This window comes from Meriones unguiculatus, chromosome 1 (genome assembly GCF_030254825.1).
Source record: "Meriones unguiculatus strain TT.TT164.6M chromosome 1, Bangor_MerUng_6.1, whole genome shotgun sequence".
Lineage (NCBI taxonomy): Eukaryota > Metazoa > Chordata > Mammalia > Rodentia > Muridae > Meriones > Meriones unguiculatus.
Genome location: NC_083349.1, coordinates 178,534,664 through 178,560,659, shown reverse-complemented (window position 1 = coordinate 178,560,659; position 25,996 = coordinate 178,534,664). Strand labels below are relative to the sequence as shown.

The following is a 25,996-nucleotide window of genomic DNA, read 5'->3' as shown; positions in this document are numbered from 1 at the left end:
GAGACTGAAGGGCCAAAGGCACGAAATTTGGGTTGGGGCAAAAATTATACTTACGGTTATAAATTCCTATCCAACATGTTAAGTGCCTGGCAGATTATGCCATTTCTGAATTTATTCTCTCATTATTTCAACAGATATCCTGTGAGTACCTACTATGTGCCAACCTGTGCCAGGCACTGGGGACACAGGTGGAAAAGTCCAAGTTGTTCCTTGCTTTTCTGGTTTTCATCGTCCCAGAGGTAGGCATTGCTCTTTTTGGGTTTTCAGCGGATGAAAAAAATGGGCTCTGATGTCTCAGGGTTTAATAGTGTCTATTTGTAAGGGTCAGGGCCAGCTCTGGTATGCTTTGAATGTTGCCCTTCCTCTGTACTTGCGAATGACACAGCCTCCCTTGGTTTTCAGGGTGTTACTCTCAATGACACTGTAAGGGTCTGTGTCTTTTCCTTGGCCTTCCAAGTCTGACTGTAACCCAAGTTTTAGAATAATTTCTGGTACACATTATAGCCTCCATAAAAATTGTCGAGTGGATAAATGAACTGTCTAAAAAGGAAGGAACTGTAAAAATCCCGTTATACTGTATCAAAGTAATACTAAATACAGCCATTTACATCAAATGCCTTCCATTTATGCCTAATCAGCACCCGTCATGGTAATTATCGTGCAGACGGCTAAGTGGGTGTCGGATTAACCCTGTGCATTTTATTTGATGACAGAGCTACTCCCAGTTCATGCAGGTGTGACTTTTGTTGTGCCTGGCTTCAAAGCTTGGCTGAACCTAGAGACCGCATTTCAGAACAGCGATGTCTAAGGTTCTGGGAGCCCTTGACCCTGGAGCCAATGGTGAACGATCATCTTTCAGGCCTTAAAAATAAAAGAAATGAAAAGGACCATCTGTGACATGAGCAGTGGTTTGCAGCTCATGGGGTCAGCTCTACCCCTGACCCCAGTCTTGGGAGAGTTCATACACCAAACAAGCTCTGTTGCAGAGCAGGAGGCTGCACCCGAGAAGACTGAAGTGTAAGTTCAAGGTCATTCAGAGCCAGGGCTGGCAGGCCTCTCACTCCACCTCCTCCTGTTCGCTTGGGATAGCAGAAAGCTGGAAGCTTCAGTTCCAGAGGAGAGATTGAGGGGTTGGCCTTGCATTGGTGTGGAGAGGATATAGTCTTAAAAAGCTAGCAGCTGGATAAAAATAGTTGAATACTTCAGGGCCAGAGAAGCCAGGATCCTAATGTTTTTTAGCACCACACCCTGAAATCAGGAGCCTCCTCTCCTGCTAAGACTAACTGAGGCTCCTAAGACAGGCTGAACTCCACTTCTGGAGCCCTCAGTGCATAGATGCAACTCCACCCTAAGTATGCTTGCACACCAGAGTGGAGAGAGTCGATCGCTGAAAGAGTCAACACTGTCGTAAGAAGAGCGCCAGGCTTCCCTCGAGACTGGCTTTGCTTTAATCTGTGTCTGGACCGACACCCAGTGCTGTAGTTTGGATGCCAAATGTTTCCCATTGGCCTGTGTGCTTGAACATGTGGTACCCACTGTCTAGAGAGGTTGTAGAACCTTTAGGAGGTAGACCTTAGCTGGAGGAAGTGGGTCATTAGGGAGTGGAGCTCGTGGGTTTCAGCCTGGCCCTGCTGTTAGCCTGAATTCCCTGCTTCCTCTCTGCTGGGATACAGGTAGTGCCAGCAACACGCCTCTGCCACTGTGAACTCTGCCGTGACTTCCCCTCTCAAACTACGAGCCAACACAAATTCTTCTTTTAAGTTACTTCTAGCAAGGAACTTATCACAGCAGGGAGAAAAATACCAAATACACCAAGAATTAAAGAACAGATTCAGATGCTAGGCCTCGTTTGTTATTATTGGAGTTTCCTTTACTCCCCTATTCCCTCCTCTGCGTCCTCCTCTGCCTCCCTGCAGCAGGGTGCCAGCGGAGGCCTGATGCTCATTGAACAAATAGGCACCATGCATCCACTGTTTATGAGGAGACTCTGCGGACACCACAGAAAGCTGGGGATAGTCCTTGCTCTTAAGAGGCTCACAGTGATCCCAGCTGGAGACTTAACAACAGCATGAGCCAGAGAGGAAAGTGCTGCCTCTGAGTCACCACAGGTTGCAGTGCTGGCTCACAAAGGAGGGCCTAATTCTGGGGACATACAGAAGGGAGGAGACACAAACACCCCCATACACACAGACACATACACACACAGACACACGCAGATACATAGACACACACACACACACAGACACACGTAGACACACACACACATACACACAGATATGCAGACACATACAGACACAGAGACACACAGAAAAACACACATACATTCCCCCTCCCCTCAGGAACATGTGCAGAGGAGCCTACAAGGTATGACAGGAGGAGTGCGTGTGTGTGTTCAAATGTGCCACGAAACACCAAAAACTTCTAAAGCATAACACACCTAAGAAAGAGTGCACAAGGAAGCTGACCTGTGTAACTAGCATCAGAGTGAAAAACAGATCATCTGCTCTGCAGAAGCCCCTGGGGCAGTGTCTACCCTACACAGAAATATTTAAGCGGTTATTAATTTTATAACACAATGGGTTTCATAACTGTGCATAACCTACCTGAAGTATATTCCACTCCTGTTAACCTTTCCTATTACCCCTCTTTCCTTCTCCTGATTCTCTTTCTTTTCCCTAATAGTTCCCCCTCTACTTCCAAATCATCTTTTACTTTTAGATCACCCATATGGCAGAAAACATGTGTTAGCTGTATTTCTGAGTCTGGCTTGTTTCAGTTAGCATCATGATCTATCCATTCTTGCAGATGACATGAAATGTCTTCATTAGTGGCTAATGCTCTGTTGCATGTATTCTGCATTTCTTTATTCATTCATCTGCTGGCAGGCAGCTAGTCCAGTTACCTAACTTGGCTATTGTCAATAGTGTAGCAATAACCCGGGGTATGAGGTATCTCCAGTGTATGTTAGTATGTTAATTTTATTTCCTTCAGGTATATACCCACAAGCTCTATCAGTAGATGATATAGTAGTTTTATTTTTAGAGTCTTTTTCCTTCCTTCCTTCTTCCTTCCTTCCTTCTCCCCTCTCTATTTTTTTTAATTTCTTTTCTTTTTTGTTTTTGTTTTTTTGAGACAGGCTTTCTCTGTATATCTCCAGCTGTCTTTGAATTCACTCTGTTTGCCGCCTTGAACTCAGAAATCCACCTGGCTCTGCCTCCCAAGTACTGAAATTAAAGGCATATGCCACCTGGATTTATTTTTACTTTCTTAAAACGCCTCCATCCTGATTTCCACAGTCTACTCTCACTATTTTACATTTACACCAACAATGCACAAACGTTTCCCTTTTCTCTGCATCTTTGACATTTTTTGGAGGTTTTTTTTTTTTTTGCATATTTTAGATATTAATTCTCTGTTGGTTGAATAGGTGGCAAAGACTTTCTCCCGTTATGGAGGCTGCTTGTTTACTGATTGTTCTTTTTTTTCTTTCTAATGCTGAACCCTTTTAGTTTGATAGAGTCCTGTTTGTCAGTTCTTGCTCTCATTTATTGAGCCATTGAAATCCTATTCAGAAAGTCTGCCCAGTCTTATATTTTGAAGTGTTTTCGCTCTAGTTATCTGGGAGTCTCAGGTCTTCTATTAAGGTCTTTGATTCATTTTGAGTTGATTTTGGCTCAGGGTGAGAAAGAAAGAGTGCTGGTTTCTAATGGCTGTGAAGTTTTCTGAGGATCCTTTCTTAAGGAGGCTGTCTTTGTTCCAATGTTGGTTTTTGGCAACTTGGCCAAGGATCAAATGGTTATAGCTGCTTATGTTTATTTCTGGATCTTCTATTCCATTGTTCCATGTGTCTTAAAGATTTTAACAGTGACTTTTCTGGTACTAGTTTTTGTGGTTTTTTTTTTTTTTTTTTTTTTTTTGGTCTGGATGCCTTTTTATTAATCAATCTCATTCCTAGGATTTTTCTATTCTTTTGATTCAATTTCGATAGGTCTTTTGTACATGGAAATTGCATATATTTTTCCAGATTTCTCAGTTTATTAAAGTGTAAATTTTCAAATTAATTCCTAGTGAGCCCTCCATATTTCAGTGGTATATTTTGTTTTTCATCCTTTGTTGTCCCCAAGTCTATTAATTTTAGGTTTCTTTCTATTTCTTCTATACATATCTTAACTTCCATATGTTTATAAAGCTTTTTTAGTTTCTTCTGCAGTTGGGTCTAGTTTCATTCCATTATTAAAAGAAAAATCACAAGATGTTCTTTTTTTTTGGTATTTGTCAAGACTTATTTTGCAACCTAAAATATGATCTACATTGGAGAGCATTGCATGAGCTACTGAAAGGAATGCATATTCTGCAGTTTGGAATGTAACATTCTGTAGGTATCTGTTAAGTCTATTTGGTCTATAACATAACTTTGAAGTTTTCTCATTGCTTTTGTGGGGGGGGCATTTCATGACAACTTAGCTATTGATGAACATGGAGCTACTGAAGCCACCCACTATGATTAAATTGGAGCTTTCCTGTCCAACTGTGTTTGTTTTATAAAATAGGGGGTATTGATACTTGGTCCACATATATTTATAGTTACTACATCCTCTTGACCTATTTGTTCTTTTTACTAATATGTGATTTTTTTCTTTCTTGCCTCCTTGAATTTTTGAGGTAGATATGTTTTGTTGTATACAAGTATCACTTCTGTTTGCTCCTGGATTCTATCTGTCTGGGTTATCATTTTTCATCCTTTTCTGTGTAGTCTGCTTATGTCTTTGACAGTGAGGTGTGTTTCTTGCAGGCAGCAGGCAGTTGGGTCTTAATTTCTGACCTAATTAGCGTCCCATTTAATGAAAGAACTAAGACCATTAATGTTGGAATTCTAATTGAAGGGTATCAATTAATTCCTACCATTTATTGTTTTTTTTCCAAATGAGTGATTCTTTTCTAATCCTATTTGCTTATTTACTGTTCGAAAGATTTATTCTTACTTGTGCTTTGGGAGTTCTGTTTGTCTTTCTCTACTGTATATAAAACCTCTTGAAATAGTCTCTGCAGTGCTAGCTTTGTGTCAAGGATTTATTTGGCTTTTACTTACCTTAGAGGGTCTTTATATTTTCTTTAGTTCTGAAGGTTAACTTTGGTAGATATTGTAATCTAGATTGGGTGTTGTTTTCTTCCATAGTTGAAATAAATCATCCCATTCTTTTCTGGTTTTTAGAGTTTCTGTTGAGAAATTTGAATTCTTCTAATAGGCTTACCTTTAAAATGAGTTAGCATTTCTCTCTGGCAACTTTCAATATTCTTTTTTTTCTTCCATACTCTTACCTTTTTAACTGTAATATGGAGAACTTATCCTCCAGTCCTGCCTGGTTTGGCTTCTAAATGCTTCCTCTTCCTGCATGTCTGCATCTTTTCCAAGATTGGGAAAATTTCTTGATATCATATCACTGAATGGGTTTTATGCCCTTAGTCTGTACCTCAGCAACTACTTTTACATCAAAATTATATAAATTTGGTCTTTTAATTGTGTCCCAAGAGTTTTTCATGTTCTGTTCGTAATTTCTTACACTTTAAAAAACTGTTATTTTCTGATTATTCTAACTTGTCAATCTTGTCTCTAGCCACTGAAACTCTCACTTTTAATTGGTTTAGTCTTTTGATCAGGCTTTCCACTGAGTTTTTAAATTTAGCTTAATGGGATTTTCATATCCATGATTTCTGTTTAATTCTTTTTAAAAATTTGTCTTTTGAACTTCTGATTCATATTGTTTATTGCTTTCCTTAATTGGTCCAATTATTTTTTATGTATTTTCTTGGAACTCATTGGTATTTAAAAAGTCATTTTGTAAAATTCTCCATTCTAGTAGTATTCCATCTTACTCATTATCTTTGGAATCAGTTGCTATAAAATTAGAAGCTTTGGAGGGAGTTTTGCTGTCTTATTTCCATATATCTTTTATTTTCATGTTGAGACTTGAGCATATGTTGGAATGGATATCATTCATGCTTTTATGTGAGAGTCTCTTTAAGGAAAATGACCTCTTGATGATGTATCTTTTGATAGCAGACTATTGTAAAATATTAAACATTTCTCAATTTGGTTTTGTATTATAGTTTTCCTGTTACTTTTTTGTTATGGGTTAATCTGTTTTGACACAGTACATATGCTGTGGACATGGTACACATACATAGCCTATAGGTTGTGCTTTTCTCTGTAGGTTTCACAAGAATGGGGTATTTCTAATGCACTAGACAGATGTATTGAAGACAGCAGAGTATATGAGGTATGTCTTCTGTCATTAACCCTCTAATCTTGTCATCAATATACAGTCTATAGGGATTTGGGAGTGACATATATTATAGGTTTTAATAGATATGTTATCCATTATTGGTGTTGTTTATTTCTGATATTTTTATCCACAGCATCTGTGCCTACTTGGATCCTGGCCTTCATTTTTATACCCCCTTTTTCTTGCATTGAGGAGTATTCACTGAAGTTAGACCAGGGCTGTGATTAGAGCACAGAGATTAGAGCACTGTGCCCTGACTCCTTACCTGAGATGGGTGTGCAGCTCAGCAGCAGAGCACCTACTGTTACGCTCTACCCCCAGCCCTGTGAAGAGGGGGAAGACAAATGGCAAGGAGGACTAATGAGCCAGGTTGGGAAAACATATAAAACTCAGCACCTACAATTTTCAACCTGAATGGTGGTGGTAGAAATAATAAAAGCAGAAAATTTCTATGACATGGTAGGGCATTATGATTAGCAGAAAAGATAAAGGGAAGTGGAAGCTAAAATGTTAGAGCATTCGAAAAGTGAAGGGAGAAAACAGGGAAAAAGAGAAAGAATAAATGATTTTGACCATTGGAAAGAGAAGACGAGAAAGAGCAAATAACCCCTGTCCTAAATAATTGAAAATATAGAGACAAAAAGGAAAAGGAAGAGAAATGTATGTATGTGAACAAGTCAGAAAAAATTAGAGTCTCAGTAAAAATATTGAAATAGATATTTTCTCCGGTGGGGTGTTGATGTGGGCACGGGTGGGTTCTAGCTCTGTGTTCCTTGAAGAGAACCGAGGCTGGGGTCATTGTCCCTTCCTTTTCCAGATTTTTCTTTACTTGTTGATTGTGGGAGTGGTTTGGGACCACTCTGGTTGGAATAGTTTTGTTTTCCTGCTTTATAGTACAAAGTAACATGAAAGCAAAGTTTCTTCAGTTGATAGAGTAGTTCAAAGTATTTCCAAGGCCAGGTTGATGGTGGGCTCCACTGGGGTCTGGGTCCCAGGCATCTCCATGAAGCCCCCCAAGGAGGGGAGGACTACAAATTGTATTGAATCAAGGAGGTACAGTGAATCTCCCATTTTCCAGAGTCTGTATTTTCAAGGCCCAGTCTCTGCATATTTTGCACATTTGCATATTTCTCAGTCTTCTGACCTTCTTTGTCTGCCTGCTGGGAGTCCCCATCTTAAGGGAAAAGCAATTCCATTTCTTTTTGTGTCTCTGACCCAAATCCTACTGGTGTGTGTGTGTGTGTGTGTGTGTGTGTGTGTGTGTGTGTGTGCTTGCCTCAGGAGCATTCTATTGGGACCTCTCTGGACTGCAAGGCAGAGCTTGGCTGGCAAGTATGGTAATAATTGTTGTGAGGTCTAGGGAAAAGGCAAATGTTGTGGTTTCTTCAGGCAGGAGCAACCTTCTCCATGCGATTTCCTATTTACTGCACCAGCCTTCTGTGTCGGGACAGGCAGAGCATTGCTGAAGAGCCAGCGCACTTGGCAGTTCCCAGACTGCCAAATCCAGACTGCCTTTCTGCCCTGCCCGTGTCTTCTCCTCTTACTTCCCTCTGTTGCAAGGCTTTGTGGGCTCAGTTTTCTTTCTCTCCTCTTGTGTGTCCATGTTCATGAATGTGCAAGTGCACAAATATACACATATGAGCGGCGGCAGGGGCAAGCTTAGGTATCGTTCCTCAGGATATCTAGCCTGCCTGTTGAGCCGGGGTCTATCACTGTCCTGGAGCTTGCTGAGTAGGCTAGACAGGCTGCCCAGTGAGCTCCAGGGATCTGCCTGTCTCTGCTTCCCCCATACTAGGATTACAAACATGCTCCTGTCTATTTTGTGTGTGGTTGCTGGTTGTCAGACTCAGGTCCTCATGCTTGCACAGCAAGCACTTGATTGGCTGAGCCATCTCTCCAGTCAGGGTTGTGCCTCTTCTTGCCCTCTGGTTTGATAAGCAGAGGTTCCGGGTCTCTCCACGTCTCTGTCTATCCAGAACTCAACTCTAACACGTTCCTCAGTAACTCACTTCACGGAGAAGCTGTTTTATGGCTGTGTCAATTTCAAACCACAGAGGAGCTTAAAGGTGCCGCTTGCTTCTAACCCATCATTTTGGTGACACTCCCCCCTCCCCCCCCGCACTGGCTGAACTTTTGATTGCACAGCACTTTTACTTGTTTTTACACTTTAGAGCTGTGCAGTTTTGTGTCTGGTATCTTTTTCTCAGTATTGTGCTCATGAACGTCTTTGTGCTATTGCATGTAGCGGCTGGTTATTCATGTCCGTGCCTTCATCACACTATGTCGCATGATTGTACGGTATGTTTCTTCGTTCTGCTGCCAGACACTTGGGTAGCCTCCAGTTTGGGCAAATGCTGCTGTGAGCATTCTAGGGCGTGTCTTTGGCGAGCATGCACGCACTTCTCTTGGGGAAACACTAAGGGATGGAGTTTCAGGAGTCCGTGTGTAAAGCTCAGGTAGGCCAGTTCTCTGAAGCCTGAACGTGATTTCTGCTCCCTCACGCCTTGCGGGAGACCTTGTTGCTTCATGTTCTAGCTAACCCTTGGTAAATACTGTGGCTTAAAACTGTGCCTCTTTGATGCCAGTGGATCTGGGCATCTTTTCAAATGTGTACAAGCCATTGGCTATATTAGTTAGTAAAGGGTCTGTTCAAGGCTTTCGACTGGTTTTCTGTTGATTATCTATGGGGTGGGAGGGGAAACCATTTTAATACTTTTCTCCTTTCCTAGAGCATTCAGAATTAAATGTACAGGTGCTCAGGCACCTCCGCTTTCACCTCAGTGATGAGGCAGAACTGGCTTACTACAGACTCTGAGTCTTAGAGTAATGGAGAGGTTATGGGAGGGTTGGCCCTGCTGCTTTGGGGAGGGGCAGCCTCTTGGCAGCTCTGATTTTGATATCAGATAGGCGAGGAGGCAAATGAAGGATGCGAGAAGGGCTTAATGTATCCGGCAGCTGAATCAGGTGCAGAAACCATAGCGTGTGTAGCTCTGTCAGCTCTGTTTGCTGAGAGGAGACATCTCCCAGCTCAGCAATGGGGGAACTGACATGTGTGTGTTCCTCGTTTAGGGAAAGCCTTGCATAAGGTAGTGTCCCCCGTGTAGTCTTCAGAGCATCTTCCCAAGAGGGAATTAGTATGACTTACACAAATAAGGAACCTGCACCGTGGCAAAGAGAAGCCTTAGGAAGACCCTACAGGTGGCAGGTGGGAGCAGTACTGAGACCCATCCCATGTGCTTGGGGAATAACTCTCCTCACGCCTTCTCGGCTGCTCGCCCAGGCTTCTATTCCTTAGGACAAACTCAATTCTTGATTGCTAACTGGAGACTTTGAAAGGAAAGTGAGATACCACAGCTCTTGCATCCTGTTAGAGCAGACTGCCCTGTGGGTACCAGGGGCCTTCCTTGGGCCCTGGTGGGTGCAGGAGGAGAGTCAAAGGCCCAGTTCCTGGGCTTTGCCTGCAGCTCTCTTATGAGTGCTGCTGGGAGTTCTCCTGGAGGGACTGTCAGCTCTTCCACTGAGATTCGTGGGTGCTTCCTGGAGCCTCTGTCACTGGGATGGACCAGGTGGCCACCTACCCTGTGTAGGACTCACATGCTTCCTCCTCTCCTTCACAGCGTTATGTCATGCCCAGACCAGCAGAGGGCTCCATGAGGAGTTATAGAAGATGCCCCGTGTCTCGGCTCCTTTGGTGCTGCTTCCCGCGTGGCTCCTGATGGTCGCCTGTAGCCCACATTCCCTGAGGATCGGTAAGTGCAGGCTGGCTCTGAGTGATGATCTCATTGTTACCCTAAGTATACGCAAAGGGAATCACAGGCTCTGAGGTTCACGTTCCTGACCTCCCCGAGTGTGGCTGTGACAGATGTGGAGGTGGTGGAGGCAGAGGTGAACACAGATGTGGCTGTGGAAGTGGTGAGGGGGCACAGTCTGGTGGCTCCCATTTGTCCTTCCTGCCAGGCTCCACCAGTGTAGAATAAATGATGCTTACTTCCTGCTACAGTTCATGACAAATTCAGTCTGTATGTGATCGTGCGGCTGTTAGTGACGGAGGAGGGTGCAAATGGCCATGGGTATTTCAAATCCAGGATTGGAGCTAAGCAGTTGCCTGTTTGTTTTGATTAGTTAAAGGAGAACCTAAAAAGGGGTGTTAAAGTTGTCTTTGGCAATTTGGATGATGTCAGGAGTCTGCTTGGTGATTGTAGCACAGCCTGCTGGGAATGGCCTCGAGTTGCTGCTATGTGCTAGCCATGACCTGGCTCTGAGAGGGATGACAGGTCCACCTCAGCCTCTTCTCAATCGTTGTTGCTGTGGATAATCAGAGTTGCCACCTACGCCATTGGCACAGTTAAGGAGGGGGAAATCAGATGCCTCCCCCATCTGCCACGAGCAAATCAGCCTAGTCCACTGGAAGCCACGGCATCAGAGACCTTCAGACCTGGTGGTATGGATGAGGATACCATCTACTCCAGTACAAGGAACCTGTGGAATGAGGATGAGGAAGACGGTGTCAGGGGTCAGGGGTGTCTATGTGTGTATGTGGGGCGTGGGTCAGGGTGGCATGAGACATCCAAATTCATGTGGTCTGATGAAGAACCTTCTGAGAGCAAGGCCTCCCTCGGCAGGTTAGATGTTCGTTCTCATGAGCAGGCTATGCAGATATCCCTGACTCCTCCTTCCCAGAATGGAGGTGGGTGGAGCCAAGTGGCTGTGCTCACGATTTCATCTTCTCTTTTGAGACAAAGTCTCACTTTATAATCCTGTCTTGCCTAGAACTCACTACAAAGACCAGGCTGGCCTTGAGTTTATAGAAATCTACCTGGCTTTGCCTCATGAATGCCAGGATTAAAGGGATCTTCCACCGTGCTCAGCAGGACCTGGATCATCAACATGAAACTGAAAGGCTGGAGGCCCTGTGTAAAATAAAGCCGGCTTGATGCTGGGTGGGAGAATCAGGACTAGCCTTAAGGGTACCAGAGTACTGTTGGCACTCCAGTGATGGTCAGGAGACCCAAGCATGGGCAGAGGCAGGCTGATAGTTCAGACCACAGCCAGGTTAAGCATTACCTGTCAGAGGCTGGGCCTGTGGGGCTCAAGCTGCTCTGTGTTGCCTCTTGGGCTTATTTCTCCACGGGAATGCAGAGGCTGTTGATTGAAGTCTGAAATGTGGACAGGTGATTCAATTTTCCCCTCACCCTGCACTCAACTCCTTGTTCTGCTTGCTTTAAAAAAAGGCATTAAAAACAAGATCTTCCCTCCCTCTTCTTCATTCATTTCTATAGAAACTACAAAATCTAATTTAATTCTGCTTGGTGACAAAGCAAAAAACGGTTCATATCCTTAAGATGCTTAATTTATAAGATGCCTACAGTTATCTAGCATTTGTTTCGAGGTCCCTACCACCACCACCACCAAACGAGTAGATAAAGCTGTAACCCATCAATTTTCATTTGTCACTAATGAGAAGCAGAAAGGAATTGAGCCAGAATTACAGTCCCAGCCCCAGCCCCCACCTTGCCTCTCTGTATTGGTGAAGCAGACACTGGAGTCCACAGATCTCTGTCATGATTGCTAGGTTAGAAAAGAGGGCTTTGAGGGGTCCCCATAGGCTCCTCCCATGCTTGTCTGATTCTGTTGCATCCCCTTGCTCATGCAAGTCCCCTTTTAGGTGATCTCTAGCCACAGATCCCACTGTCCATCAAGGTCAAACTGGGTTTGATATCCTAGAGAAGCCAGGAAATACAAATACAGCTAAGCTGAGAGAGAGAGAGAGAGAGAGAGAGAGAGAGAGAGAGAGAGAGAGAGAGAACCTGTTTATTTTTTTTCTCTCCTTGGGTATCTTGGAGCTAAAAGCCTTGTAAAGGTCCCTGATGGTTTCGGGTAGCGAGGTGCTAATTACAGGGACCCCAGAGGGGAAGGAGATGGAGTAGGGCAGGACTGGGAAGAGAAATAGGTCAAGAAAATATGAGTAGCTGTGTTTCATGGCAGGTAGCCTGCCACTTGGATGGACTGGGAGCCTTGCTGAGGTTCCTAGGTCTTTCATTGAAAGGGGAGGGACCAATTTTGCTCACCTTTTCGGGGGTCACTGCTACCACATGTGAGCTTCTTTGGGTTTTACCCCAGAGGGCCCCCATGTCCCTTGTATCTTCAAAACAGATGGCTGTCTGAGCAGGGCTGTACATGGCAACAGGGAATCTCGGAGATAAATTGTCCAGTCTGCTCCATCTTCGGCCCCACTTGTCGCTGGTGACAATATGGATGTTTGTAAAGAGGCAGCCGAACCCATTACCCTGCCTTGTGGTGGCTGTTTTTCATTCAAGTGAGGCACGGGGCGGGAGAGACAGCCAAATTGTCTATTACAGTGTCTGCTGTTTAGCTCCAAGTGAAGTTTTGGGTAAGGGAAAGGGATGTTATTTATGGCTGTAAGCCTATCCGCATAAATTTCCCAAACTCTCACATGTGTGTCAGACCCCTTCACTCATCTATCTCCCAAAAATGTTTTTGATTTCGCTCCTGTCCCTCTGGGCCCTCTGAGCGACGACTGGGGAGTCATAGTAAATAAATGTCCCCAAGCCTTCCCCATGCCTGCAGCTCTCCCCAACGTAAAGTGATCGTGGCTGCTGGACCTCGCTATGACAGATGGTGTGGACCCATTAGCCAACCTGCTCATTTTTGCAGATGAAGGGATGTAGCCAAGGTCACATGGTCCTATGTGGTTGGCCTGAGAGCCTTATTCTGACTCTTATTTTGGTGACCGTTAGCCACCAGGTAGCATAGTCAGCTTCAGTTCTATGTGACATTTTCTCTTAGTTTTCCCTGATGTCTTCTATGTTAGCCAATGTCCTTGTCCCTGATGTTTTGAGCTAACCGATCGATGACTGCTTGTTTGCCTTGGCCATTCCTTCTACACTGTACTCTAGGCACACTATACTACCCACTACTGTCCAAGTGTGAGGGAGACTTACCCATGCTCTCTCTACCTATACCCTTATTCTGTGGGAACACTCTTCTTCCATCCTCACTGCTTAGAAAGATCCTCTTCCTCTCCTGCTGCCTTCTCCTTCTCTTCCTCCCCCTGCTGCCTCTTCCCCTCGCTTCTCCTCTTCCTGCATCTCCTCCTCCATGTCTTTCTCCTCTTGTTTCTCAGTCTCCTCCTGCTGCTCCTCTTTCTCCTCCTCTTCTTTCTCTGTCACTTTTGGCTGAAATAGCTCTTTGCCTGCAAATCCTTTCTCCGGAGACAACAGCATCTCCTGTAATCATGGCAGCCCCAGCCAATGTATTATCTTACTTCTGGTGTGAAAACATTGAAAGATGGATAATTATGGCTTGTATGGTCTCTTGCTTTGCATTGGCATTTTCCCCCTTAGTGAATTACCAAATGCTAGCTGACAGAGGAGGAAACTATCAGAGACTTCAGAAGTTTGGTCTTGGTGCTGAAGGGAGTCTTGCTCAGCATGAGTGGCACTGGACGCATCTCAGGTTAAGGCAGCAATTGAATCTCTTTCTCGTTTGAGGCTTTCCTACTCAGTGAAGCAGCAAGAGCTCAGATTTATTTGACAGTCAGCCTCACTAGGACCCCCAAGCACTTTACAGCTACAATTTTTTGACTTAGCTGATTTCCTCTGATGCGCTCCAATCCTTTGCAGAGAATGTCCAACCTAGAGCATTCAAACATTATAAAGATGAAGCTAATAGGAGAATTGGGGGAGACAAGTGGGAAGAATAAAACCACTGGTTACTCATCTCATCCACTGTGTATTAAATCTATCGGGCGCACCGAGACTCAAATCTACCACTGATGTCTTAGCCTTGTAGAGGATTTACCATGGGGCTTTTCGAGTAGGGGGCTCCCCTTGTAATGTCACCACATGATTGGATTTATGAAATTTTGGCCAGTGTGCAACTTTTCATCTCTATTCCAAATTGAATCAATGAGCAAGGCGGTCAACAAGCTTCTCACAACAGTGACAAATAAAAACTGATGACCTTCTCTTTCATGCGTCACCTAGAGAGGGAGGAAAGCTTCTGGAACACGATCTTCTCTGGTAAGCGTCTCAAGGGACTCTGTGTCTGTCTTACTCATGCCTTTTCTCTCAGGGCCTAGCCTGGACTGCCCATGAGGCTTTCCCACCATCTGGTAAATGAATCATCTATGTCAAAATTTGCATTTTTGAGCCACCCTTTCAGTTTTCCAATGCTCCTCCTCCTAGGATGAGTCGACACCCAAGCACAGCATCCCACTTTACTGGTAGCCCACAAGGTGTGTGATTAGGAAACTGTTGTGGTTTGAGTGTGAAATGTCCCCAGAGTGTGTCTGAACCCTTGGTTGCCAGCTGGTGATATTGTTTCAAAAGATCATGAAACCTTTAGGTGGTGGAGCCTCAGTAGAGAATGGGGGTGGCCATCGAACGAGGGCTTAGAGGCTTTATAGCCCAGCCTCCCTTCCTGTCCATTCGTTTCCTGAGTGTGGATGCTGTGCCAACCACTGCTTCGTGCTCTTGCAGCCATGGTGGATTGCATCCTCTTCCACTGAGAGCCAAAGTAAACCCTTTGCTCCTTAGGTTGCTGTCTGTCACTCATTGGGTCACAGTAGCAAGGCAAGTAACTAATATAGAAAACAAGCATTTTGTCCCCAAAGTGTGCATGTGTATCTGCAAATTCATGTGCATTCAGATGTCAGATGGCTGACTCTCTGCACCATGTTTCTGAACCTACACAGTTTGGAGTGGATATGGGAGCCTGGCAGGAGTTGGATAGCTATCTAGGCCATCATGCCCTGTGTATTCATCTGGGTGAAGGCATTGACCAAGATGACACAACTTCCGAACTCTCGGTAACATTAGTGCCAAGGTTTTCAGTAAATAGAGTGTTCTGATGTGTTTACTGGCTTTCCATCAGACAGAAAGAGAGGAGTACATGCTGTAGGGAAGAGCACAAGGCTCTCGGGATTTGTGACTTACCCAGGATTCTATGGAGGTAAGTGGCTAGAGTCAGAGGGTATGAACTGAGTGGAATCTGAGGGTGTCACAGTCTGGGATAGCCTGTTGGCAGCACATTCCCTGTGGCCAAGATCCAAAAGCTTCCAGAGGCCAGAATGCAGATGTCTACACCTCAAAAAGGGGCAGGCAGATCATGGCAGTGACTGTTAGCAAGTCAGGCTTCTCTATGTTTTTTTCAGGATATTGTGATGAGTTTTGGGGGTTAGGGTTATCAAAGGTCTCAGTGCAGAGGTGAGACAGTGGGGCCCCAATTCTGTAACTGTGAATCATAGATGGTGAAGTTAGTTTCCATATCATTTCAGAGTGTGGCTGTGTAGGTTTATTTGTCCTAGAATAGCCGGGCTCTCATTCTTTTTGTCCATCTGTGATGATATCCACTCCTCAGTTGGATGTACAAAGGTCCAGCCTTGCCTGAGAAGGTGACCAGCAGACTTGATGGTGTCCACTGGGTTGAGCAGGGAGCACAGGGTACTGAAAGAATGTTGCCAGAATTTCAAAACCCCTTCTTCAGCTGCATGGAATGGCTTACAGAGTCCTGGGATGTGGAGTGAGTCATTTGCATATTGTATTTGAGGAAAAGGGGGTGGGGTTGTGAAAACTATGAAGAGAGATCTTTCTTTCCACATTAAAAAAAAAAAAAACCAAAAAACAAAACAAAACAAAACAAAAAAAAAACGAAACAAAACATGTACTTGATAGATGGAACAGTAGTTTTGGACACCAGGTGACCATGGAGAGGTTTGATAAAGATTTCAGCATCAAATTGAGGATTGGACCTGTTACCCCTAGATCCTTAGGGTGTGACAGTTTCGTTAGCCTTTTGGTCTCATGTTCACGTGGGAATGACACTTCTGTTTCATTGTGGTTCCATTAATAACCATTAACAAGAGCTTAAATTGAGACAGTCACCTGCCTAATTAAAGCCATGACCCTATTTGGCTCCAGTTGCTTGGGGAAGTCAGGTAAGACATGGTAGTAGGCAGATCTTTTTGTTGGTGATACAGCCCAGCCTCTCTGGGGGTGTCCTTTCCCCCTGTGGCTGTGGATGTGTGGTGGGTGGGAGAAGCAGCTGCTAGATCTCAGCCGACTGCCTGTGTGTGAGCCTGAGTGGGTGGGGTGCACACCAGCAGAACCTGAACATCCCACTCCCAGCCTCACGGCTCAGCTGCAGGCAAGATCATGCTCCCACTTAGCTGTCATTAGTCTGGGTAAGCAGGCACACTTTCCCTGCAGGGCTTATGGGAGCTTCTGGGGCGCACAGGATGCTGCAAACGAGCTAACGGGCTACCCAACAGCCCTTTGTGTAGGTGTGTGTTTCCTCCTGCTTGGTGGCAGCTCCTAAAGGACTGAGCTAAAGGCGCCCATGTAGCCTACGATGCTAAAGAGAATTGTGGAGAGAACCCAGGCCAGTCCAGGCTTAAATTTTCATACACTGGCATGCGCAGTCCTCTTGTCTGCAGATAGCATGCCTGGGCTGGCCTTAGGAGGAGCCATGCATGAGGCCAGTGTGCAGCCATGCTTGGCAATGTCTGTTGGTGTGTGACTCTTTAGATTAGAGGTGCTCTACTCAGAACCTCTGCCCCAGGGTGGCAGCCATTGGCTACAGCCTGTTATGTCCCTTTCACCCCATGTTTCAGGTGGTGGAATCGCATCGGGGTTGGTCAGTCTTTTGGGGCAGTCAACCCAGGGTCCTTCACGTGTTTCTCTTTCTCTCAGTCCCTTCCACCTAGACATACCCAAGTGCCTTATGCGATAGCGCCATTGTGGTTGCTGCCTGGGAAACAAAGGGGAAATGTGCTCACATGTGTTAGGGGTAACTCTAAGATTGGCTTCTGGAAGTATGTGTGGCTGTGAAGAGGTTAGCTCAGGGCATGGGTCCTAGCTGGACCTGGCTGCCTAGTTGCAACTCTGAGCCATACTCTTTCATGGTTGTCTAATCTTGCACAAGAATGCAACTTCTCAGTGCCTCGATTTCTTCCTCTACAACATGGGATCCTAGACTCAACTGTGTTTAGGAGAACCTGCTAAGTTTCTACTGAGTAAGTTCTTAGGACGGTGTCAGGGACTTGCAAGTGCTGAGAAAGTGACCTCTCCCAGTGATAACAGCCCTGGGTCAGCTGGGCTCTGTCCCTTAACCTTTTCCTGTTTGGAGCTTGTGTCCTTGTTTCTTTCTCCTATCTCGTTCCTGCTTTCTATTCACTCTGTTCAGGGAAGCGAGAGCTCACCTGCCCTGGGGAGTGCTTGCCCCTGGAATTCTCAGGGTGCCATGCTCATGTGTTCATCGGCTCACCCAGCATTGCACTGTCTTCTTTGGTACCTACTCACCTGTTTTATACAAACGCGTTCAAAGATCTCATTTGAATTCCATCCACATCATGATCCTGGGAGCATCCTGTGGGGATGGTCTCTGTCTTTGGTACCCTCAAATGTCCTTCACGCCAGATGGCAAATCTTCCCTTGACTCCTGTCCCTCTTTAACTTTACATGCCCTCTTCAGTTTTTTCTTTCCCTTTATAGAATCACTGTGAAAGAACTGCTTATTCAAGTGCTTTCTACTTCCTCTCCCCTCTTTTCCTATCAATAATACTCCTAATCGAACTTGATTGTCAGGCTTGGTGGTAAGCACACTTACCCACTGAGCCATCTCACTGGCCCTCTCTCCATTGTTTTCATCTGACCTCTGACCTTGGGTGTCTTCTGTATCTGTGCTGATCTTATGTTCTTCCATGTGACGATCTTCTAGTCTCGTCTTCAGCTCTGAGCCCATTCCCTAACTTATCCACACAGCTATCTACTTGTCATCTTCACATGGGTGACAACACACACATGGCATGTCTGCAGTTGAAATCTTGGTTGTCATCTCCTGGACCGCTCTTCCTATTGCTCCTCCACTCATGAACAGTAATTAGCTAGGGATGGCAGGATGTCTCAGTGCATAGGAGTGCTTGCAGTACAAACACAGGAACTTGTTGGGTTCAAATCCTCAACATCCATATGAAAAGCTTGGCATGGTTACATGTACCCTTAACTCCAGCATTGTGGAACAGACGGATCCTGGGAGATTGCCTAGCCAAAAAGCTGAGCTTCTGGTTCAGTGAGGGACCCTGTCTCAGGCATAAGGTAGAACAGTGATAGAGGAAGACACCCAATGTCCTCCTCTGGCCTCCACAAGTGTGTGTGGATGCATGCACCCGAACACTCATGCACATATACCACACACATTAAAAACTACAAACACAGGCCATGCTCTCTTACTCAGTCATATTTATTTGAACTTGGGCTCCAAATGCTGGAGCCATCCTTCATCCCATCAATCTCTGGCTCTACCTCTTGGCATCAAGTCTTGTTGGTTCAACTTTCCAAGTTCAGCCATTATATCTCAACAACTTCCAGCCATTTCGTGTGTCCCTTCCCCGTTTTGAGCCATGCTGTCTCCCCCCACCCCCCAGTGTTGAAGACATTTTTCTCTTGTTTCTTAACTCATTCACTTTTATGTCACCTATTGATCTAAAAAAAAAAAAATGGCAGCAAGGGAAACTCTTTTAAAATAGAAGTTGGGTCATGTCAGGTGTCTGTGCTTTAACTCCACTGTCTACTCATCAGAGCAAAGGACTAAGTCCTCACGATGACCCCTGGGGTTCTCCAGGGCTTGCTAACCTTCTGTTTATTTACGTTTTCATTTCTGACAGCCTGTCTGCTGCTCACAGCACACCAGCCTAGCCCTCACGAGCACCCTTCCTTTCCCCAAACATACAAAGTATGTTTCTACCTTACGATCTTTGTACATGCTCTTCTCTCTGCCAAGAGCACCCTGGATAGCAGCATTAGTCATTCATGTAGGGCAGCCACACCCTGACCACCCTCTAGGCCCTCCCCTGCCCCCAACACTCTTTTAAAGAACACATCTCATATATGTCCCCCGCCTTTTTTTTTACCTGTCTGTGTCCTTCTACGAAAACAATCTCTTTGTTTTATTCTCTGATGCTTCTTCAACACTTAAGACAGTAAATATATAGTATATAGTAGAAACCACTAAAGATCTTCTGAAGGAATGAGTGATGCAAATGTGAGGGAGGCTCCAAAGGAGCTTCAGAGTTGAGAGCTTTTGGAAGGAACAGACTAGGGGTGCCACTTATGTGGCAGAAGCACTTATTTAGATCTACCTGGAACAGTATACCAACACCATTGGCTGGCTTGATGCCTCTGTTTTTCAAGTTCTGCTTTCCAATCAAACCCAGGCCTTGCAGCCACTCTTGATCTGAGGAAGCCTGAGCTAGCAGATGAATGACTTAACATCACTGTCAGCATTGGCTGAGAATCTTATTTTGTCTCTCAGATTCAAACACAACCCAGCTCTACCTGTGTGGTCCCTGGAGTCCCCACGTCTCCACTGCATTTGCGTTCCAGAGCTTACCTTGGCATTGTGACTGTGCCAGGCTCCTCAGGACTGTGGCCAGCCCTTACTTATCTCTGTCTTCCAAGAACCCAGGGGCCTGAACTCAGACCTGGTGTCCCGGCTGTGACTATGTGACAGGCTTCCAACCTTTTGCTGACACTGCTTCTGTTGGCCAGGTGCCTGCCTGCTGTTGGCTAGGAGCCCACACCAGTCATGGCTGCCTGCCTGTGCTTATGCTCACAAAATCTAAATGGTGGCAGGGACCCCAGTGCAACCCACTAAGTCTCTGAATAGTGATGAGCATCGGGTCTTTTTTCTTCTTCTTCCTCTGTCTCTCTGTGTCCATTATTTGAGTTCTAGAAGTCCTTTGGGCCATGCAGGGTAGGCCTGGCCCTCTTCCTGGTGATGGCACCTTGGAGAGCTGAAGTGATGTCATTGTCCCCAGTGTCTTCCTCCTCTCAAGTTCATCATTAGTGCCTTTCACATCATTGTTTAGATTCCACTCATCATCCTGGTCACCCATTGCTCAAAAGGCATTCTTTTTTTCTTTCTCGTCTTCAGCTCTGAGAAGCCTCTAGGGGCTGCTCCCAGGAGACACCAGTCATCAGCTTGTGCTGTGGTAGGCTTGTTGGGTGTGCATCTGGGAAATGTCGCCCAGGGTTAAGGAGCTCCGAGATTACATTGAGCCAGGGTTATGATCCCAAGTCATCTCTCTATCTCAGGCCCAGTCATCAAATTCAGCCTCAGTGCAACCTATGGAAAGTAACAGTCTTAGGAGGCCAGGGCATGGGCATCTTCAGGGCCTCTATTCTGCTCACCACAATTACTGTGGTTAGCATTTAAGGTGACCATGTCACAGAAAACCCTTCCTGTGGACAGTGTCTGATGCAGGTGACTCTTGGAAACTGTTCCCAGACCAGTTTTTTTTTTTCTCTTCCTTCCAGGTTAGGATGTGATTCTCTAAACCAGAGCTCCACTTCTCATCTGCTTCTAATCGACCTGTGGCATGTGCTCTAACAGGATAGGGCTGGGCTTTTCCTGTGTTTGGCTCTTTCCCTCTAGGCCCTAGCTGCATAGTCCTTGGGTAAAAGAAAGCCAGGCTTGAGGTCTATGTGTACTGTGAAACATCAGCCCTGGACTCCTTCCTAGATGGCTTTGCTCATGGTACACAGGCGGAAGCTGCTCTTGGACAGCAGGTTGTTCCTGGGCCTCAAGACGCCTGTGTTAAGATGCCAGATGTTGCAGGGGTGGGGTGTTCCTTATAGTAAGTCTGTGGCCTCTTCTAAGCTGTGAGTTTCCATGCCTAGGACATGGTCTTTTGAGCACATAGTGACACAGAAAAGGGAGGAGTGCCACTTTGCTGGCAATACTCATAAATTTCCCTCAGGGGCAGGGATCTAACAACATGAGACTTTGAGCATTCAGCTCAGAGATGAAATAACAGGGATTTTCCCAGAGATGACAGAAAAGGGATGCATGCAGCCCCGGGGGCCTCTGTCAGAAGCTGCCTCTAGGGGCTGCTCCCAGGAGACACCAGTCATCAGCTTGTGCTGTGGTAGGCTTGTTGGGTGTGCTCAGATCTGTGGGGCACCACCCCCCAAAATCTCAGATCAACAACCCAGAGAAGAGGTAAGCCCAGAGGTCAGGAGTTCTGTACTTCTTCACTTCTTGGAGAAGCTGGATATGAAAAGGCCCCATTGTGGGGCAAGGGCAGATGAATGCTAATTGGAGCTGAGATGGAAGTTCAAAGAGTCCTAGAGGAATCCAGGTTAAGTGGCAATCAGTGCCATTGGTAGAGGTGAAGTAGAGTATTGGAATGATCTGTGTTGCCACCTTCGGAAAATTCCTTTTATTTAATCAACCTTTCTCTTGTTGATCTCTGTCACGGGGATGACCTTTCAGAAAGCATGGAGGTTCCTGTCAGAGGCTGGAGCAGAGGAGGCAGGGCTCTCCTGTTCCTGGAGACTTAGCGCTCATGCTTACTTCCTGCTGGCTTCTGAACGGGCATTCATCTTAGCAGGAAGCCACAAGATGGTCTTGTGGGGCAGCATGAGTCCACATTCAAGTTTCATGTCCCAGACATCATGGAACAGTCCTGGCCTTGGATTTTTTCATGTTCCCGAATCTCATTCTTTTGTGCATTGAGAGAAGTGACTCAACCCTTCTCACACTCGATTTCCCATCCTTAAGCTGGGAATAATAGTGCTTATCACTAATTAATTAATTGGTATTAGCTCAGAGGAGCATTTTAATGTACCATGAGCATATATGTAGCATATGGCATATCGTAATATTTAGTAAATATTAGTTCTGGTTCCTGTGTTTCAAGCAGTGGTATTTAACTCAGTGATTCTGGCAAGCAACTACATGGCCCTTACAGGGTAGTGAGAAGTGTGGCCTTGACTGACACAGGGACCTGGAATTAAATTATAGTTTTGCATGTGACCTTGTACAAATTGAATTATTTGGCCCCTGTTGACTGCTATAAAAAGTGGATAATAAACTCACCTTGCATGATTATTGTGGTTTGCATGAGAGATAACGTATGGAAAACGGCAAACAGAATGCTTGACAGTCGGTGGGACGTCAATAAATAATAGCTGTTATCAGTAGTGCTTGCATTATTGCTATTACTATAGTTTTTCTATTGCTGCCATAACAAATTACCATGAATTTAGCAGCTTAAACAAGACAAATTTATTATCTCAGTCTGCAGTTCAGAAGTCTTACTGAGCTGAAGATAAGATGTTCCTTCCTGGGGGCTCTTGTGAAGCATCTGTTTCCTGCTTATTTGGGTCACTGATGGAATTCACTTCCCTGTGGCTGGAGGACCAACATCTCCCATATTCTCCCTGGCCATCAGCTAAGAGCCCCTTCCAGCCGAATACTTAGCTCGTGACTTTCTCCATCCACGGTCAAAGCCACAGCTGCATCTGGGAAATGTCGCCCAGGGTTAAGGAGCTCCGAGATTACATTGAGCCAGGGTTATGATCCCAAGTCATCTCTCTATCTCAGGCCCAGTCATCAAATTCAGCCTCAGTGCAACCTATGGAAAGTAACAGTCTTAGGAGGCCAGGGCATGGGCATCTTCAGGGCCTCTATTCTGCTCACCACAATTACTGTGGTTAGCATTTAAGGTGACCATGTCACAGAAAACCCTTCCTGTGGACAGTGTCTGATGCAGGTGACTCTTGGAAACTGTTCCCAGACCAAATTTTAGTCTGAGTTTGTGGACCCTCCGTGTCTTTCACTGTTGATTTTGCTCGAGAACCAGGCGCTTCAGCCTGCTGGAGCCAAACTCTTTTCCCCATGATGGAAGTCGGCACATAAGTTGGTCGTGTCACGGAAACTGAGTCCATGCCAGCAATCCAGAGACAGCTGGGAAGGTGCTGTGTGACAGGAAGTGCTTTATCACCGTGATTTAATAATCTCAGTGCTTCTCACATGTCAGGGCACCGGCCCGGCGGTGTAGTCTACAAGCTGAGTGTTCTCTGAGGCTGTCACGTGGGGTTTGCCCGGTGCGGCATGGAGTGATGTGTTTATTTCCTGCCACAAGGCCTGGAGAAAATAATATCCCCTAGATTTCTGGCTGACCCTTATTCTGCCTGTCATCCTTCCGGGGGGGGCAGGAGGGAAGGGCCACTTCCACTTTAAGAAGTAATTATAGGAGGGAGGCGTCAGGAGGCCTGGTGTCTGTGCCTGACCTAGCCTATCCCCTGTCCCCTGGAATTTTAGGACGTGGACTGTGCCCTATCATGTTCTAATTGTTACAAGGGAAGGCTCTCAGACACACAGGACTAAAAGGTCATGAAAAACAAGGAAGACTTAGGTAGTGATGGCAACTGTGGTGGTCCAGGGAGAGCGGGAATGCTGGTCTTGCTAGTTTCTTTTCCTTCCCAGATATTTTCACTGCTACCCAGGGTGGATTGAATGGCTGTGGGCATGGCTTAAAAACACTGTTTGGGAGATGAAGTGGCAGTCATGCTTTACTGATCATTTCCTGGGTGCATCACTGTCTCTACATTCCATGACTCGGTTTTTATAGACTCTACAGATAGATTTGACAAGACCTGGTATTTGAGTATAAAAACTCCAGTGTAGGGGACCAAGAACACCCACATAGAGGTAGAGCATAAAGGATTTGAACCAGGGTCCTTGAGCGGCAGCTTGCATTCTGTTGCTGGCGTGAAACTTCTTTCTGGTGTGTTCCTACATGTAGCTCTGAGGCTACCTGTTCACCAGGAGCTGGGGAGAAGGTAGGCGTGGCAATGGCTTGCCCCAGACCAATATGAAGCTTTAGAGCAGAAACCCCATTGCAGCTCTGCCCCCACCTCTGCAAATTTAGTTTGAGAGGGAGGAAGGGGAAGGGAAAGAGGAAGAGAGAGAGTATGAGTGAGTGGGGGTGGGGATGGGGAATTAATTCAGCGTTGAATTGCAGGAGTAGCACAGCCAAAGGCACCTTAGGCTAAAAATAAGAGCTGAGACTACTGTGCTCCGAGGGGCCAAGTCTGCATGCTGGCTTTATTTATAGTTGCTTATTTATTAGATTCCAAACGATGTTTAAGCAGGAATCATATGGCAGTGATCTTTGATTACTTATGCGGCTAATGGCTGAACATATATTATTATTGCTGTTTATTTAACACTGCTAAATGTACTGGGTACTTCTCCAACCATGAAGCCACCATGGAAGCATCAGGAGAATGGAGCAGAAAATAGCTCAAGCCAGGGAGAAGGTGTTACAAAGCCCCAGTCCTTGGTGACCAAGGGAGTAGGGTTGGGGTACAGAGAAAGGTTTAAGGTGAGAGCTTCAGCTTTTAGAACCAGAACTATCTGGCTGCATATTAACAGCAACATTCACAGAATATTTATTTTATGCCAGGTATGATACTATGTTCAAGATGATTGAATCCTGCCACTTTCTCCTTGGTTTTACAGAGGTCGAAACAGAGGCCCAAAGAATCTAAGTAAGTTATTCAAGGACACACAGCTGGCAGGAGGCTGACCAGCCTTTCTGTCCATACCTGCTGCCTCTGCTCAAGCCTAACTTTTTGAGTAAACTTCTCAAGAACAGAGTGAAGAATTTGTTGTTCTGGGACAATGGAGTAGATGTGAGGAAGAATCGAGTTGGCTTCCACTGTTTCTTCCTGCAGTGTTTACAGCTTCCTCAGACCCAGCTGTCAGCAGTCCTGGAGCATGATATCCAGAACTATCTCCTATAAGCCCAAAGGGTCCCTGGGGTGGGACCAAGGATACCAGGCTTAGATGACATGGAGGTGCCTGAGCCAACTGGAGCTTGCTCTCTAGGCTCATGAAGCAGAAGAGGATTGGTGTGGGGATGGCCCTGGAACTGCCAGGTTTAAGACATGGAAGTGCAAAGCCTCCTGTCTCTATCCTCAGGGCATTTCCTCGAATAGAAATTATGTCATGCTGCACTTCCAGGCCAGTTTTGGACAATACCATGGGCTCCCCCTTCTCGATGCCCTCCTCACTCTCCCAGTTCTGTCCTTCTAGTCAGGGGCCCCTGGAATAGGTGTTAAAGGAAGGAGGGGCAGGGAGGTCGTTCTGTGCTTTATGGCTAGCTTCAGGACAGGTGATATAGTTGCCATGGCTCACTCTAGGGAACAGGAATCCTAGCTTCTATGGCCTGCCTTGCTGGGGAAAAAGAGGAATGAGACACAGAAAGACAAGAAAAGGAGGAGAATCTTGAATCTGAACCTTTGAGCCTTCCTCCACCCTTAGTGTTCAGTCTGCCTAGGCACCATGTTTGGTGTTTCGTGTTCTGAATCATGACAGCAGTTACTAAGCATTGGCTAAGCCATTCCTTCTGCTGGGCTACCGTGGTATTTGTCCCTCTGGTATCCACATACCCGCTAGCTTTGAAACTGGGGACACTGGGGGAAGAGACAAGGTTGAAATCTGTTGTCTCATAGTGCAGTAGATCAGCAGAGCACCTGAATCATTCTGGATGGGGGAAGAAGGGAAACTGTTGACCCTCTGTGTGTCTGGCATACCTGAAGAAGGAAGAGGAGACCTCCCAGGAGGCACAGGGAGGATTCCAGGCTCCCTTCCTCCCTGCAACCCTGATGTTTACTACCTGGCCTTTCACTTGTGTCTAAATAGCATGCTGCGAAGCTTTTGGCCTTTAGAAGGAGGCTTCTGTGTGTTTGGCTCAGCATCATGTGAGCAGGGCCACCCTGTGGTGGGGTGGCCTGGCCTTGGGCTTCTGCATGCTTTCAGTACTGTCCCTCAGAGCCGGTCCCTTCATCTGAGACCCAGGCAGTGGCCACCTGGGGCTTGGCTAGATGAAAGGGGACTTG

The 25,996-nt window shown here is 45.8% G+C and overlaps 1 protein-coding gene across 4 annotated transcripts in view; it reads left to right on the top strand.

The window, feature by feature from the left end:
- Grik4 (glutamate ionotropic receptor kainate type subunit 4) overlaps positions 1 to 25,996 on the top strand; it is a 426,381-nt gene that overhangs the window by 123,285 nt on the left and 277,100 nt on the right. For all 4 annotated transcript variants that reach the window (XM_060372150.1, XM_060372148.1, XM_060372145.1 and 1 more), the window contains exons 2-3: positions 135 to 239; positions 9,902 to 10,033. Coding sequence is in view for 3 of the 4 variants with exons in the window: in XM_060372148.1 (XP_060228131.1) it covers positions 9,952 to 10,033 (82 nt within the window). In the remaining variant the exon portion in view is untranslated. The remainder of the gene's footprint in view (positions 1 to 134; positions 240 to 9,901; positions 10,034 to 25,996) is intronic.